Source organism: Pseudorasbora parva, chromosome 23 (assembly GCF_024679245.1).
Source record: "Pseudorasbora parva isolate DD20220531a chromosome 23, ASM2467924v1, whole genome shotgun sequence".
NCBI classification, from domain to species: Eukaryota; Metazoa; Chordata; class Actinopteri; order Cypriniformes; family Gobionidae; genus Pseudorasbora; species Pseudorasbora parva.
Window position 1 is genome coordinate 33,372,329 of NC_090194.1, and position 15,835 is coordinate 33,388,163.

General features: G+C 37.8%; 1 protein-coding gene across 1 annotated transcript in view; it reads right to left on the reverse strand.

Moving 5' to 3' along the window:
- Positions 1-15,835, reverse strand: part of epb41l4a (erythrocyte membrane protein band 4.1 like 4A) — a 72,453-nt gene that overhangs the window by 16,147 nt on the left and 40,471 nt on the right. The window contains exons 4-11 of the mRNA XM_067433248.1: positions 15,549-15,627; positions 15,349-15,446; positions 14,362-14,482; positions 8,074-8,161; positions 7,598-7,686; positions 7,162-7,225; positions 6,384-6,475; positions 249-326 (exon numbers count right to left, since the gene is read on the reverse strand). Coding sequence (XP_067289349.1) covers positions 249-326; positions 6,384-6,475; positions 7,162-7,225; positions 7,598-7,686; positions 8,074-8,161; positions 14,362-14,482; positions 15,349-15,446; positions 15,549-15,627 — 709 coding nt within the window. The remainder of the gene's footprint in view (positions 1-248; positions 327-6,383; positions 6,476-7,161; positions 7,226-7,597; positions 7,687-8,073; positions 8,162-14,361; positions 14,483-15,348; positions 15,447-15,548; positions 15,628-15,835) is intronic.

Here is a 15,835-nt window from a genome sequence, read left to right on the forward strand (position 1 = left end):
TCATAATAATATGAGGATTTGCCACTCAAGAAATATTTATGATTATTATCAATGTTAAAACCAGTTGTGCTTTTGTGGAAACAGTGATACATTTTCTTAGGACTCTTTGATGGATAGAACATTTCTAAAGAACAGCATTTATTTAAAATGCAAATCTTTACTGCCATTTTTTGATCAATTTAATGCATGCTTGATGAATAAAACCATTTATTTATTAAAAAAATTCATTTAATTAATCTTTTACTAACCTGTAGCGATGCTTCGAGCCCAGAGAGCTGAATTTGGACAGTTTTCTTGTTAACGAATTAGTCTCGTTCTCTGGCATTCTGTAAAAGACATTTAAGAAGGAACATTTACACAAAAAACATTACATAAACAAGAAAGTTTTAAAAGAAGCGAACATAAACAGAACCTCATTGGTTCTCGCTGAAGCTCAAACGTGCTGCGTTACACGAGAATGAACCTCATTGGTTCTCGCTGAAGCTCAAACGTGCTGCGTTACACGAGAATGAACCTCATTGGTTCTCGCTGAAGCTCAAACGTGCTGCGTAACACGAGAATGAACCTCATTGGTTCTCGCTGAAGCTCAAACGTGCTGCGTAACACGAGAATGAACCTCATTGGTTCTCGCTGAAGCTCAAACGTGCTGCGTAACACGAGAATGAACCTCATTGGTTCTCGCTGAAGCTCAAACGTGCAGCGTAACACGAGAATGAACCTCATTGGTTCTTGCTGAAGCTCAAACGTGCTGCGTAACACGAGAATGAACCTCATTGGTTCTTGCTGAAGCTCAAACGTGCTGCGTAACACGAGAATGAACCTCATTGGTTCTTGCTGAAGCTCAAACGTGCTGCGTAACACGAGAATGAACCTAATTGGTTCTTGCTGAAGCTCAAACGTGCTGCGTAACACGAGAATGAACCTCATTGGTTCTTGCTGAAGCTCAGATGTGCTGCATAACACGAGAATGAACCTCATTGGTTCTCGCAGAAGCTCAAACGTGCTGCGTAACATGAGAATGAACCTCATTGGTTCTCGCAGAAGCTCAAACGTGCTGCGTAACACGAGAATGAACCTCATTGGTTCTCGCTGAAGCTCAGGTGAGCTGTGTAACAGAAGAATGAACCTCATTGGTTCTCGCTGAAGCTCAAACGTGCGGCGTAACACGAGAATGAACCTCATTGGTTCTCGCTGAAGCTCAAACGTGCTGCGTAACACGAGAATGAACCTCTCTGGTTCTTGCTGAAGCTCAAACGTGCTGCGTTACACGAGAATGAACCTCATTGGTTCTCGCTGAAGCTCAAACGTGTTGCGTAACACGAGAATGAACCTCATTGGTTCTCGCTGAAGCTCAAACGTGTTGCGTAACACGAGAATGAACCTCATTGGTTCTCGCTGAAGCTCAAACGTGCTGCGTTACACGAGAATGAACCTCATTGGTTCTCGCAGAAGCTCAGATGTGCTGCGTTACACGAGAATGAACCTCATTGGTTCTTGCTGAAGCTCAGATGTGCTGCGTAACACGAGAATGAACCTCATTGGTTCTCGCTGAAGCTCAAACGTGCTGCGTAACACGAGAATGAACCTCATTGGTTCTCGCTGAAGCTCAAACGTGCTGCGTTACACGAGAATGAACCTCATTGGTTCTTGCTGAAGCTCAGATGTGCTGCATAACACGAGAATGAACCTCATTGGTTCTCGCTGAAGCTCAAACGTGCTGCGTAACACGAGAATGAACCTCATTGGTTCTTGCTGAAGCTCAAACGTGCTGCGTAACACGAGAATGAACCTCACTGGTTCTTGCTGAAGCTCAAACGTGCTGCGTTACACGAGAATGAACCTCATTGGTTCTCGCTGAAGCTCAAACGTGCTGCGTAACACGAGAATGAACCTCATTGGTTCTTGCTGAAGCTCAAACGTGCTGCGTTACACGAGAATGAACCTCACTGGTTCTTGCTGAAGCTCAAACGTGCTGCGTTACACGAGAATGAACCTCATTGGTTCTCGCTGAAGCTCAAACGTGCTGCGTTACACGAGAATGACCCTCATTGGTTCTCGCTGAAGCTCAGATGTGCTGCGTAACACGAGAATGAACCTCACTGGTTCTTGCTGAAGCTCAAACGTGCTGTGTATCAGAAGAATGAACCTCATTGGTTCTCGCTGAAGCTCAGATGTGCTGCGTAACACGAGAATGAACCTCATTGGTTCTCGCACATCAAGTGAACATGCTTGAGCTTCTGTTTACAACTGTTGTGTGAGTTGATGAATGTTTATTTGTGAAAAAAATCCTACATTTAATCTGTTTATCATATAAAGCGATTGAGTCTTTTCAGATAATTTGGACTTAATTCATATGGATTAGTTTTATGATCTCTTTATGAACTTTTTGAAGCGTTTTGAAGTTGCATACCTGTTAATGGAGAGACAGACAGATTTTTTTCTCAGATTTCATAAAAAAAAATCTTCATTTGTGTTCCGAAGATGTCTTACGGGTTTGGAACAACATGAGGGAGAGTAATTAATGACAGAATGTTCTTTTTTTGGTGAACGAATCCTTTAATTTACATGTTTTATGTATTTATCTATTCTCCTTTCCTTTCCTTTTTTTATTTTTTATTTTTACTTCTGATGAAACATGGATGCTCCTTCCAAACATCTGCGGGGCAAATCTGTTGTTTACACCCATATTTTAATGAGGTAAATTACAGAACGAGTGTTAAGGAGAGCTTTCCTCTCATTAAAATTCAAAAGATATAAACATGCAGCTGATAAAACACAACCAACCAGCAGAGAAAATAAAAGCCAAAACCTAATGAGAGATCAGGCTAGGACTGATGCATGCTGTAGAAGGCTGTGCAATTGCTAGATAAAACATTCAGTCATCTTTGTGTTAAGATCACAGAACATGATTTGGCTTGTTTTAAAGTCCGGACGGTCCGGTTTCAGATCAACGTTTTAAGCAAGGTTTGCCACTTAGCTCTGCTCGCGTTATATGAACAATAGCGATAGCAAACAACACTAACAATCAATAATTCAGTGACACTTTACAACAAGGATTAATCTGTCATTGGTTAACATGAACTAACAATGAACAATACTTCTATGGCATTTATTAATCTTAGTCAATGTTAATTTTGCTGCTAACTATGTACAACCCCGATTCCAAAAAAAGTTGGGACACTGTACAAATTGTGAATAAAAAAGGAATGCACTAATTTACAAATCTCATAAACTTGTATTTGATTCACAAAAGAATATAGATGATATATCAAATGTTGAAAGTGAGACATTTTGAAATGTCATGCCAAATATTGGCTCATTTTGGATTTCATGAGAGCTACACATTCCAAAAAAGTTGGGACAGGTAGCAATAAGAAAATGGAAAAGTTAAATGCACATATAAGGAATGGCTGGTGGACCAATTTGCAAATTATTAGGGCCTTTGGCAACATAATTGGGTATAAAAAGAGCCGGTCAGAGTGGCAGTGTCTCTCAGAGGCAGAGGATCACCAATTCCCCCAGTACTGCGGCGAAAAATAGTGGAGCAATATCAGAAAGGACTTTCTCAGAGAAACATTGCAAAGAATTTGAAGTTATCATCATCTACAGTACATAATATTATTAGGGCCGGGACTTTAACGCGTTAATTAAGATTAATTAACTACGGGACTTTAACGCGTTAATTAATTACGCAAAAAAAAAAAAAAAATTAATCGCACTTATTTTTGCCCCGCGGAACGTTTTTCAATGAATGAGTTTTGACGGACCGATTATACTGGAACACCAACTAGCGCTCATGAGTCACAACAACAACCATGAAAACAACAAACCATAGTGAACATGAACGAAGAAGCTGATGAGACCGCTTTGCTTGGCCCCGTGGATGGGAAATTTAGTTTTAAAAAACGAAATGATGGAAGCGTCGACAAGAGCATGGTTGTGTGCAAGCTATACAACAAGGGTATCCAAAGTCGGTCCTGGAGGGCCACTGACGTCCTGCAGAGTTTAGCTCCAGCTTGCCTCAATACACTGCTAAAGTTTCTAGTATGCCTAATAAGACCTTAATGAGCTGGTACAGGTGTGTTTAATTGGGGTTAGAGCTAAACTCAGCAGAACAGTGGCGCTCCAGGAGCAGGATTGGACACCCCTGCTATACAACAGGGAATTAGCGTATCACCGCAGCACATCGAGCCTCAAATATCACAAATATGCTTTTGCTACACTTAATGGCAAACATTGCACTGGTCTGCTGGACTGAAATAAATAAACAATATTTTGTTGATTAAGCTTATGTATTCAGTCATTATTCAATGGTATACTAAAAATACATGTGAAAAATTACTTCTCATTGTTCTCAGGTAAAATATTTATATGAGATTAAAATGCGATTAATTTCGATTAATTAATTACAAAGCCTCTAATTAATTAGATTAATTTTTTTAATCGAGTCCCGGCCCTAAATATTATCGAAAGATTCAGAGAATCTGGAACAATCTCTGGGGTAATCTCTCTGGGTACTGAAATGGCCAGCCTGCAGTCCAGATCTTTCTGCCATAGAAAACATTTGGCGCATCATAAAGAGGAAGATGCGACAAAGAAGACCTAAGACAGTTGAGCAACTAGAAGCCTGTATTAGACAAGAATGGGACAACTTTTCTATTCCTAAACTTGAGCAACTGGTCTCCTCAGTCTCCAGACGTTTGCAGACTGTTATAAAAAGAAGAGGGGATGACACACAGTGGGAAACAGGGCCTTGTCCCAACTTATGTGAGATGTGTTGATGCCATGAAAATTACAATCAACTTATTTTTCCCTTAAAATTATACATTTTCTCAGTTTAAACATTTGATATGTCATCTATGTTGTATTCTGAATTAAATATTAAAAATTGAGACTTCCACATCATTGCATTCTGTTTTTATCCACAATTTGTACAGTATCCCAACTTTTTTGGAATTGGGTTTGTATGAACAAACAACAAGCAATTGCATTTTTTTCTAACATGATGTAAAAAATACATGTTAGCTAATGCATTTGATGGTGTTAACAAATGGGTAAGTGTTAGCAATAATTTTAATAAAGTTTTAGTATTTTGTTCACACAGTTTGAAAGAGTAACTTGTCTAAATCTCGCTCCCATTGCTCTTTGTGTTTCCCAAGCTTGAGTTTCACACGCGGATTACCAGCTGAAATCTCCAGCCTCCTGCATTCTGTGCGGCGTAAAGCTCTTTGGGGAGCGGAGTGAGACCGCTCTGATTAAACAAACACCAGAGACGACTCTGAACGCGCGAGGCGATGCGATGCGATGCGGGGAGGATCGGTGCACAGCCCCCGAAAGCTTCTCCTGTAAATGAGAGCCTCGGCAAAGCCCCGGGAATCTGAAGAGCCCTTCAGTTCACAGAGTTTCTCCGTGAGAACGTACAGGATAGAGCGCTAGTCACAGTATAATGCAGATGCTTTTGGCTTTCTGCACTAAAACAAGAAGTTTAGACAGGATTAAGAGAATTTAAAGTGCATGAGGTTGTTTGAACCGGTGTCATTTTTAGTATAATTTATTTATTACGGCTTACTAATATTTTGAATAAGATTGTATTTGTATATTGTATGTTAAGTTTAATTTCAGTTATAATTTAAAGTGTTTGTCATCTTAATTTTTTATTCTAATATGTCTATATATTTAATTTTAATTTTTTTCCTTCTATTTGAAGTAATGCATTTTTTATGGTTTTAGTTTTCGTTCACGATAATAACCCAAACTGAAGGATGCAGACATGTACGAGGCTGATAATTAGCTGAACATATACTTGTTTAATTAGTGACACTTAGCTTACTTTTTAAAATCTTTATTTGAATATGGCAACATACTTATTTTAAACATTTTATTTGAATATAGCAACATGAAACCTCGTTCAACAAAATATTTCTATAATTAAATAAATCACTGACACAGCCGCGTGTTGTCCCAACTAAGTCCCAGCAGATGATCCAGAACGCAGCAGCACGTCTGGTCTTTAACCAGCCTAAGAGAACCCATGTCACACCCCTCATGATCTCCTGATTGTTGCCAGAATCAAATTTAAGGCTTTCACATTGGCTTTCAGAACTACCACAGGAACAGCAACTCCCTACCTCAATTCTCTCATATAAGATTAAACTCCCACCCGCCAGCTAAGGTCACTGAATGAGCGGTGCTTTGTTGTTCTTTCAAACCGAGGCAAAAAGTCACTCTCCAAATCATTCACCTTCTCTGTTCCTCTCTGGTGGTGTCTTTTTTTATTCATCTCTTTTAAGTCGCTTTGGATAAAAGCATCTGCTAAACGCACATATGTAAATGTAGGTGATGACACCCTGCATTTGATTTCACTTAGAAAATTGTTGCTCTACCTAAAGAAGGTATGATGCTCCACACAGCACTTCCACAGGTTCTTGCACGCCGTCTTACTGGGAGCGTCAAAGAAGAACGACGTCTCATTACACTGCAAAGAAACAAGGAAGTTGAGATATTTGTATGTGTATGTATCTGTTGTCCCATCACCAGTGGTTTCCCTCACGTGCTCTAATTAGTCTGATCTCACAAGGTTAGATGAAGAGGGTCAATAAGGCAGAGTCCTCGAATGAGAAGACGCCTTCACTCGCAGGATAAATTGGCCCCTGGAGGAAACGGGTTATAGACACTTTCAAGGAAGACTCACAAGAGGCTTAAGGCCAGTCATAACACTCAATCAATGATGGGATTTTCATTGACTCCTCATAAAGGATTTTCCTCCCAGTGACCTCGATTGGGGAAATCGATGTTATGGAAGCAGTCGCAAATAAGTAAAGTAAAGCAGTTTTATATATGAATTTTGTTGCTTGCTCAGTATAGTGTTTTTGTTTGAGCACAGGGTCAACACTGAGGGAAAATGTCAAGCCAAAATTCAAGTCAGGTCAGATTTATTTGTGTAACGTTCACAAAACGCATTGTTTCAAAACGGCTTTACAGAAAATCATGATATTTATATTTATAATATCTTACTATCTTCATGTCTTATTAATTAGTGCTGAGCAATAATATAATGCAATTTTTGCCTGTAAATGAGCGGGATTTCGAGATCACTCATCTGAAACACATCTATAATTGTTATATTATTTCTTGTTATGTTCTTTTAAACAGAAGACTTACATCTCGGCCCATAACCCTCAGCTCAAACTGTGTTTCCTTGAAATACACTTTCGTGATTCTAGGCCTGAAAAAACAAATAATAAAAGTTACATTTTTTAACATTGTGTCCAAAAGTAAATTAAAACAGAATTACAGAGTAATCATATAATACAATTAATATAAAATAATTAATATAATGTAATAATCCAAATAATTTTGTTTCAAATGAGTAGTTATGTTCCATGCCATTAATAGGACTGAGGCTTCAAGCTTCAAAAAGGATAAAAAGCGCCATTAACGTATCATAACATAACAATAGCCCATCTGACTTCAAGCTTTCTAAAGAAGTCAAAGTCAGCTTTGTGAGAGGAACAGACCCAAATGTAAGCTGCTAAATGGGACTCTGGGTGAATTATTCCTTTAATCGGTTAAAAATTCAGTTTAAACAGCAACCTACCAGAAATATTTCCCAACTTGCGTTTTGTTTTTGTAAACCACAACCCCGACAGGCGTCAGCCCCAGGAAGTACTCCGACTGTTTTTCTCCCTGAAAAGAGACATATAAATGACTTTACATTTACATATCCATAGTATTTTTCTTTCCATACTATGGATGTCATTCGGTTGCCCGCATTCTTTAAAATATCTTCTTTTGTGTTCAACAGAACAAAGAAACCCATTCTGGTTTAAAACAACTTGAGGGTGAGTAAATGATGAAAGCATTTTTATTTTGGGGGTGAACTATCCCTTTAAGCGACTTACATATACAATGCCAGGTTTATTAGAAAGCTAGACTGAGAAAGAAGCTAGAGCAGAGGAGAAATGCAAGGAAGAATTAAATCATTGACAGAAAAGATAAATGTTGGTATTTTATCAGAGCAGAGCAAAATCCTCTGTTGATATAACGGCAGGAACGCTTGTGGGCTCTACTTACAAACACAGGGTGCAGATCGACTCCATACATTTCCAGTGTTTTGGCAATCCCTAAGTAATTGTTTTCTGCCTCGGCGGGCACCTGACCCCTGCACACAGAGGTCAACATGTTACTGAACACTCAGAGCCAAGAAATACTATCAAAATACATATCCGGGTGTTTAAAGAACGTAAAACCCTTTTGGAAGAATGTGCATAACCAGGATTATTAAATGAGGCAATGTTAAACTGTGCATTAAATGTTCCTTTGAAACAAAAAATAACTATTTCCTTAGAGCAAACATTTGAATTGTCAAAGTAAACAAGAGCAGCATAAAAGAGGGGGGAAATCGCATTTTAATCATTAACTCACTGTTCATTTCCAGAAAGGTGTAATTTCCAATATTGCTTTAGTATTAGGGGAGAGCGGGGCACAACCTAACACTTTGTGACTTTTTCAGTTCATGCTATCCACTTGGGGTCCTTAAAAGTCTACTATAATAATGTGGTTTTGTTTCATCAATGCAGTGTACACTTTTTTTAATATTTACCCTAAAAGAATGGAAGTGAAATGTGACAACATGCCCCATAGTTGGGGTACAGTGTAACGTGTGGGCTACATTTTAACTTGACCAAATCATAGATTAAAATGCTACCTGATATAATTAAAAAAACATTCATGACAAACCAAAATATTTAGTCAATAAAATACAATTATTAACTTTTTAAAATAAAATGTAATTTCTTAATTATTAAAAAATATACATTTTTGAGTTCGACACAAACACAGCGCTACATACAGCTATGCAGCATAGTTAAAAAACATAATAATAATGGATAATTTCTGAACATTAAATCTCAGTCTTTATTCACCCTTTTCTCATGGTTTCTCAAAAGAATTGATAAAAGTATAGAATATAATAGCGTAGTTCAAACAGGGGCTCATTGTAACAAAGTGTTACAACATGCCCCACCCGCGCAACTGGGATTGAAACCCGGCCTTGTGTCTCCTGCATTAAAGAAATATCTCAACTGTTAAATAACAGATTTAAGATTCAAATAATATCAGATTTGTCTTATTTTAAATAAACAAAAAACAGATGAAAAATAAATTGAAAGAGTTACGTCAGTGATTTAGCATTAAGCTTTGATTTTAAACTGGGTCATTAATGTAGCGGAAATGTGAAATCATTTTTGAATTTGGTGCTTTCTAGACTGAGAAAAGACAGAAAATGTATTTTTGTCTCATGGGGATGAAAGACTACAATTCCCAGAATGCTTTGCTGCCCTACGAGGCCACTCCCAAAGCCACCGCAATTGGATCACTTTCTCACCGCGCCCGCGTTCATTTTCATAAAATCAGTTCAGTTAGAGAACAGACACTACAATTAAAAACTGAACATGTCTGTTCAATAACGTGTGTGAGCCGAACGAGAGTCACGGCACAAACGCAGCAGGAGTCAGATTATATTCATCACGAGAGCTGAGGTAAGCGTGTTCGTGGCATACATTCACAGCGCGTGTTCAGTCTGCCGTGTTTTCAGTTCATGCCATACGCTCTCGGACTAAATACAAAATATCTTAAACTGTGTTCTGAAGATAAACGGAGGTCTTACGGGTGTGGAACGACATAAGGGTGAGGAGTTGATGACATCAATTTAATTTTTGGGTGAACTAACCCTTTAACTTTGATAGGAATTCATTTGAAAAGGTGAAATAATCACTTCCCTCCGCACAGCTCCGTTTCCATGAATGCCTGCAGCTGTGAGCTGAGCTGTGAGTGAGATCCCACCCCCCATGGACGGGTTGAAAACATGCAAAAATAGCTCCCTCTACTGGCTGTAGTCTTTATCCTCTGGCCAAAAAATCCTCAGATTTTTACTTTTGCTATGGTTAAATAAATGTTCAGTAAAATCTTCCAAAGATTTTTTTATTTTGCCGTATTTTTTATGCAAATAATGTTGACATGGCAACTAGTAAATACACTAAATTTCGTCACGCTGGCATGTGTGGAAAGTTTTAAACCATGCGTGTTTTACCTAACCCCACGTTAGGTTGTGCCCCGCGCTCACCCATATTAATAGTATACGTTTTAAAATACACAGAAAAAAAAATGATAAAGGGATCATAAAAGCATGTTACAATTGTGAAATGTGCATAACCTGGATTATCAGATGAGGGAATTTAAATCTGTACATTAAAACTATAAAAAAATATTTTCAACAGAAAATGATTTACTACGAGCAAACATTTGGAATACCAAAGCACACAAGCGCAGAATAAGACCAGTAAAAGAAGAAAAACAAAGAGTCAGAAAACTAATCATTAACTCAATGATTTCCCCAGAAAGATTGAATGTGATATTTAGTGTTGCTTTAAACTTATTCAGGAAATCAGTGATGTGTAAATGTGTGTTTGTCACGGACCGAGAGGCAGACCATACCAGTGAGGTCAAACCTGAAACCATGTTTATTTAACCTGCAGGAATGTGCAGTCAGAGCATGATCTGAACACAATCATTAGATCTATCTATCTATCTATCTATCTATCTATCTATCTATCTATCTATCTATCTATCTATCTATCTATCTATCTATCTATCTATCTATCTATCTATCTATCTATCTATCTATCTATCTATCTATCTATCCATCCATCCATCCATCCATCCATCCATCCATCCATCCATCCATCCATCCATCCATCCATCCATCCATCCATCCATCCATCCATCCATCCATCCTTGCTTGCTTGCTTGCTTGCTATAAAAATTAGTTTCAACTCATAATAATTTCAAAAGAAATGCAATGCATAAATGAAAGCATTCTCTCCACCCTGTTCCTGTGGTCAATCTAGCATATGTACGAATGCGTTATGAATTCCCCTCGCAGCGGCAGGAGGGTCTCTGATGATTATAGATGCTCTTTTATAAGTGTCAGGCCCCGTCATTTGCAGGCACCCTGGGGACTCGTCGCGTTCATCCGGGCGCTGCGCGTGCGGCTGCATATTGCTTCTTAATCGCTGGATCTTTGCGTGCATGCAGAAAATATGATGCAGCACAGCCGGTCTGAGCCACATCCCAGACGGGAGTACCCGTGAACCTTTTGTTCTGTCTGAGAGGGTCGCCCTCTTGCTTTAACCGCAAATCTCTTTGTCTTTAGGAACACTCCAGCATGCACACACTCTATCTTTTTAGTATGCAATTCAAACCATAGCACAATTTTTTTTTGTCAAATGATCTTAATAGTGGTGATCAGTTTTAATCAAGCAGCAACCTCCCCTAGTTCCTATTGAAGCCAATACGGAAGTGACTCAAACTGCAATTTCTCGACTGTCCACTAGAGTCAGGCTCCAGAAGGGAGCAGAATGTTATTGAGCTCCATGTTAAAGGGTTAGTTCACCCAAAAATGAAAATGATTTCATTAATTACTCACCCTCATGTCATTGGACACCCATAAGACATTCGTTCATCTTTGGAACACAAATGTGTGTCTGAGACCTACACGAAAGACAATATCTTGGCGGATAAAGTCATTTTTTTGTGCACAAAAACTATTTTCGTCGCATTGTAACATTATTGTACAGATGGACTTTGTAGCGTCGTCTTTAGTGCCTTTATGGGTCTTGTGAGTGGGTCAGTGGGAATGTACTGAATGCCAATGGAGGCCTTTCTGAAGCCTTTCTCAGCCATCAGCTTTCAACAAAAATATCTTCATTTGTGTTCCGAAGATGAACGAAGGTCTTACGGGTGTCCAACGACATGAGGGTGAGTGATTAATGAAATCATTTTCATTTTTGGGTGAACTAACACTTTAAAATGGCCAAATTTACAGCAGAAAAAAACATGTTTACAGTCTGGTACAAATTGTGGTTTTGGTCTATACAGCTAATTTTGGCCTTCATGACAACTGGGGTTGGGTAAACTCGTATAATTTGTTTACATTATATTCATAAGTTCTGCATAATTAAGGGTGTGGCCACTTGAGTGACAGGTGGATAGCCATTTATCCGCTATCTGTTAGTCATCACATAACCTAAGCTCCGCCCACAACCCGATTCTTTGCCCATTTTGTTATCCCGGCATGACAAGCGGTGACGCGCTGCCATGATGCCAACAGCCAGCTCGTCTCTAGTTTACTGCTCTTCAGAATCCTATGGGTGACACCACATCCATATTTTTTTTACAGTCTATGGTTGTAATCCAGAATTAAGTACAGTTATTGTTCAAAATAGTATATAGTCAAGGCATGACCATCATTCAAATTGTGTGTGATTTGTGCCACAGTAGACCTTCTGTAGGCTCACAGCAGACAGGATAGTCTTTGTTGCCCTTGCCATTGCAACACACAAGCCTTGCCGTTTCAGAGATAATCTGACCCAGCCGCCTTGCCATAAGGGTTTGACCGTTGTAAAAGTCGCTCAGATCTTTATTCTTCCTATTTCTCTTAAATCCAACAAGTTTATTATGAGAACTGATTGCTTGCTTACCATCTTATCTACTCAGACCTTAATATGGCCTTGTTAGATGGTCAACGATATTCACTTCAACTGTGACTGATTGAGATATTTTATATATATATACGGTATCCAGAAAATTTTACTAGTATCCATCTTTTTTCATTTATTCATAGACATCTACCTTTATATTTTCAGCCTCTTCACTGAATTTCCTCACATTTTTTTGCCTTCTCATGTTTCCTGTTCTTAATCCCCAAACATGTTGAAGTGCTCCAGCATTCCTGATCAGAGTTTCTCATATTACCCCTGACTGTCATTCACAGGAACGCCTTTGCCTTAATACCGTCCTAACCCTCGTCTCTTTCATTTCCCATCCTCCTGCCTCTCTCAGCCAGCTCACTGGAATAAATCATGTTTTCCAGTAAAAAAAAACATCCAAACATCCCAAAAACAAGATACTTCACCTGACGATCAAAATTGCACAAGGGATTAAAGCTTGAATATATTTTGAATGTGGTTTATATTGTTCCACTTGCCACACAAAGACTTTTCTTGCAGTGCTTCAGTTGAGTCTCTGCAGTTAGAGGAAAAATCTGTCTTTCCTGACTGATCTGCTCTACTTCAGCTCCCCACCAAGCTCTTAAAAATCAGCCCGCTGATAATCGCACAAAACTACGAGTCAAGTGAGGACCTGAGCCCTAAAGGCAGAAAAAACATGACAATCAAATCAAAAGTCAAACATAAATTCGGTGGAAATTTGAGTAAGGTAAGAGCGCTGACTTAAATAGAAGCAGAAAAGAGTTTCAATGTCTCTAATAGTCTAATCAAGTCACTCTTGTGACGTTTCAGGTTAATATTGCAACAATAATACAAATATATCATTCTGTTTATGAAGGTAATATTGCACATAAACAATTTACATAAACATTAACAATCTCCCGCCACTTCGTTTATTTGAGCTCCTCAGCGTTCAAAGCTTGTCATCTTTTGTCTAATAGGCCGCATTTACTTTACACTGCAGGTCTTGATGACGATTACAATTTTTTCACTATATCTTATATTTTGAACAACAGCTTACATCTTCTTTTAAAAGTGATCCATATCCGATATCTGCATTCACTATAAACTTGGCGAAATAACACAAAATATGAGTGAACAAAACAAAATGCTTTCGCTTTACACCCCATCTTTAAATGTCAGACAAATATTGGGTTGAGGTCTCTTTAAAAAGAGTCGTTTTTTATCGATCGTCATGAGCTGACGTCATTCACCACTGATGCTTTTTCAATTATGTATGACTCGCATTGACAGGGGAATATCAGATCAGTCGGCTTACACGGCAGACGCAAATGCACGTATGCGATTAATATCAGATTAATTTCCACATATGAATGAACGGAATCCATGTGTTTTTTCCTGCTTACATGTTCGTGGTTTATATCCAATCTGTGCCAATGGGAGGAAAAAAAAATGGAATTGGGTCATTCGAAGCATGTAATGTAAATCCGGCCGTAGTGTGTCACCGGACAGGTGCAGCCCATCACACACTCACCGGATCAACACACGCAGACAGGTGAGTGTTTGGCAAAGGGTCAAGTCTTTCAAACACACTGAGAGCGGCTCTTGTTACTGAGACATGGACGACGGCCAGAGGGAGGAATCTTCACTGTCCCTCACGCGAAACGCCAGCGGCCCTATTCCCACGGGAAGCTCTTATATCTGCCGTAGCTTGTCCTTTCATTTGACTTTCAGCAGGAATGTGATGTTTAAGCTGTCGACAGCGGCGAGCTCTAATCTGTGATGGGATTATTACGGATTAAGGTGTGAGATGTGCTGTGTGTTATTGTCTTACATGAGCGTTTTATGAATCTGTTCGATGGTGTCCTCTAGTTCCTCTTTCTGGTCGGGGACAAAGCGATATTCTGACACGTAACCTGGCGTGTGTTTGTATGGGTCGTAATCTCCAAGCTCAGCTGTAGGAAAAGACAAAGAGGACACAATGTCATGTGGTATAAAGAAAATGAAATAATAAAATTAATTAATACAATGACATAAATAAATAAATAAAATGATAATAAAATGATGGAATGAAATAAAATTACAATAAATAAATAAAATGATGAAATACATAAAATGATAATAAATAAAAAAAATTAAATTAAAGGTTGAAATAGATTCAATTATAATAAATGAATAAATAAAATTAAATAAATCAATAAATAAAAATGATGAGATATTTAAAATGATAATCTATGAAATAAAATGGTGAAATAAAATAAAATGAAATGATGAAATAAATAACATGAAATGTTGAAATAAATACAAATATAATAAATTAATAAAATTAAATAATAAATCAATCAATAAAATAATGACATTTTGAAATAAATATATACTATTACTAACATTTACAATTTACTAATAGTAAAAAAAAACGAATTATATGATGATATAAAGAAACTTATAATAAATAAAAAATACAATAAAATAATAAAATAAAGAAATAACATGAAATTATTAGGTAAATAAAAAGTATAACATGAAATAAATTTGTACATAAATTAATACAATGAAATTATAAAAATACATAAAATTAAATTAAAAATAAAATATAAAAACATAAACACACATAACTATATTGTGTTAGATAACAATCACATAATGTAAGATGATGTTATAAACCAATATGTGTCATAAAATATATTATAAAAAAGGAGTTTATTTTTTATAAATTCTGTGAAGTAAATTAAGTGCTGACACATTGTTTCTGTTTAAATAACTAGACTGAAGTGACATTTGCTGTAGGAAATAAGGACAAATGTTGTGAATTTGTACGTACATTGAATAGCAAGAGCTCCCAGTTGGGTGCTGATATTAAAGGGACAGGGAAGTCTCCCCTGCAGAACATCCTGCTTTACCTGCAGAAAGAACTGATACCTGAGAGAAGACCGAAAGAGAGATGCGCTGCGGTCAAACACACTCACCGCCCCCAAACCCATACAGCATGATTTTTATTTTCATGTTACACAGAACACACACCTTGTAATTTCCTCTTTCAGTTTACAAGGATCTTCCGCATAAAATTTCACCCCAAAGTAGAGCGTGAACGGAGGTCCAGCTGGAAAGAAGAAAACAACCACTTTAAAGCAACACTTTAAAAAACACAAAATAAACCCTAACCAGTCTGTCCTCAATTAAAGCAAAAACTATGCACAATATGGCACAATCATAGCCGATCAGAACATATTTCATGTTTAAAGTAGAGCAGATTTTTAACCAATGAGATTCCACGCTATACATAGCATGATGTGCCACAAATAGAGATG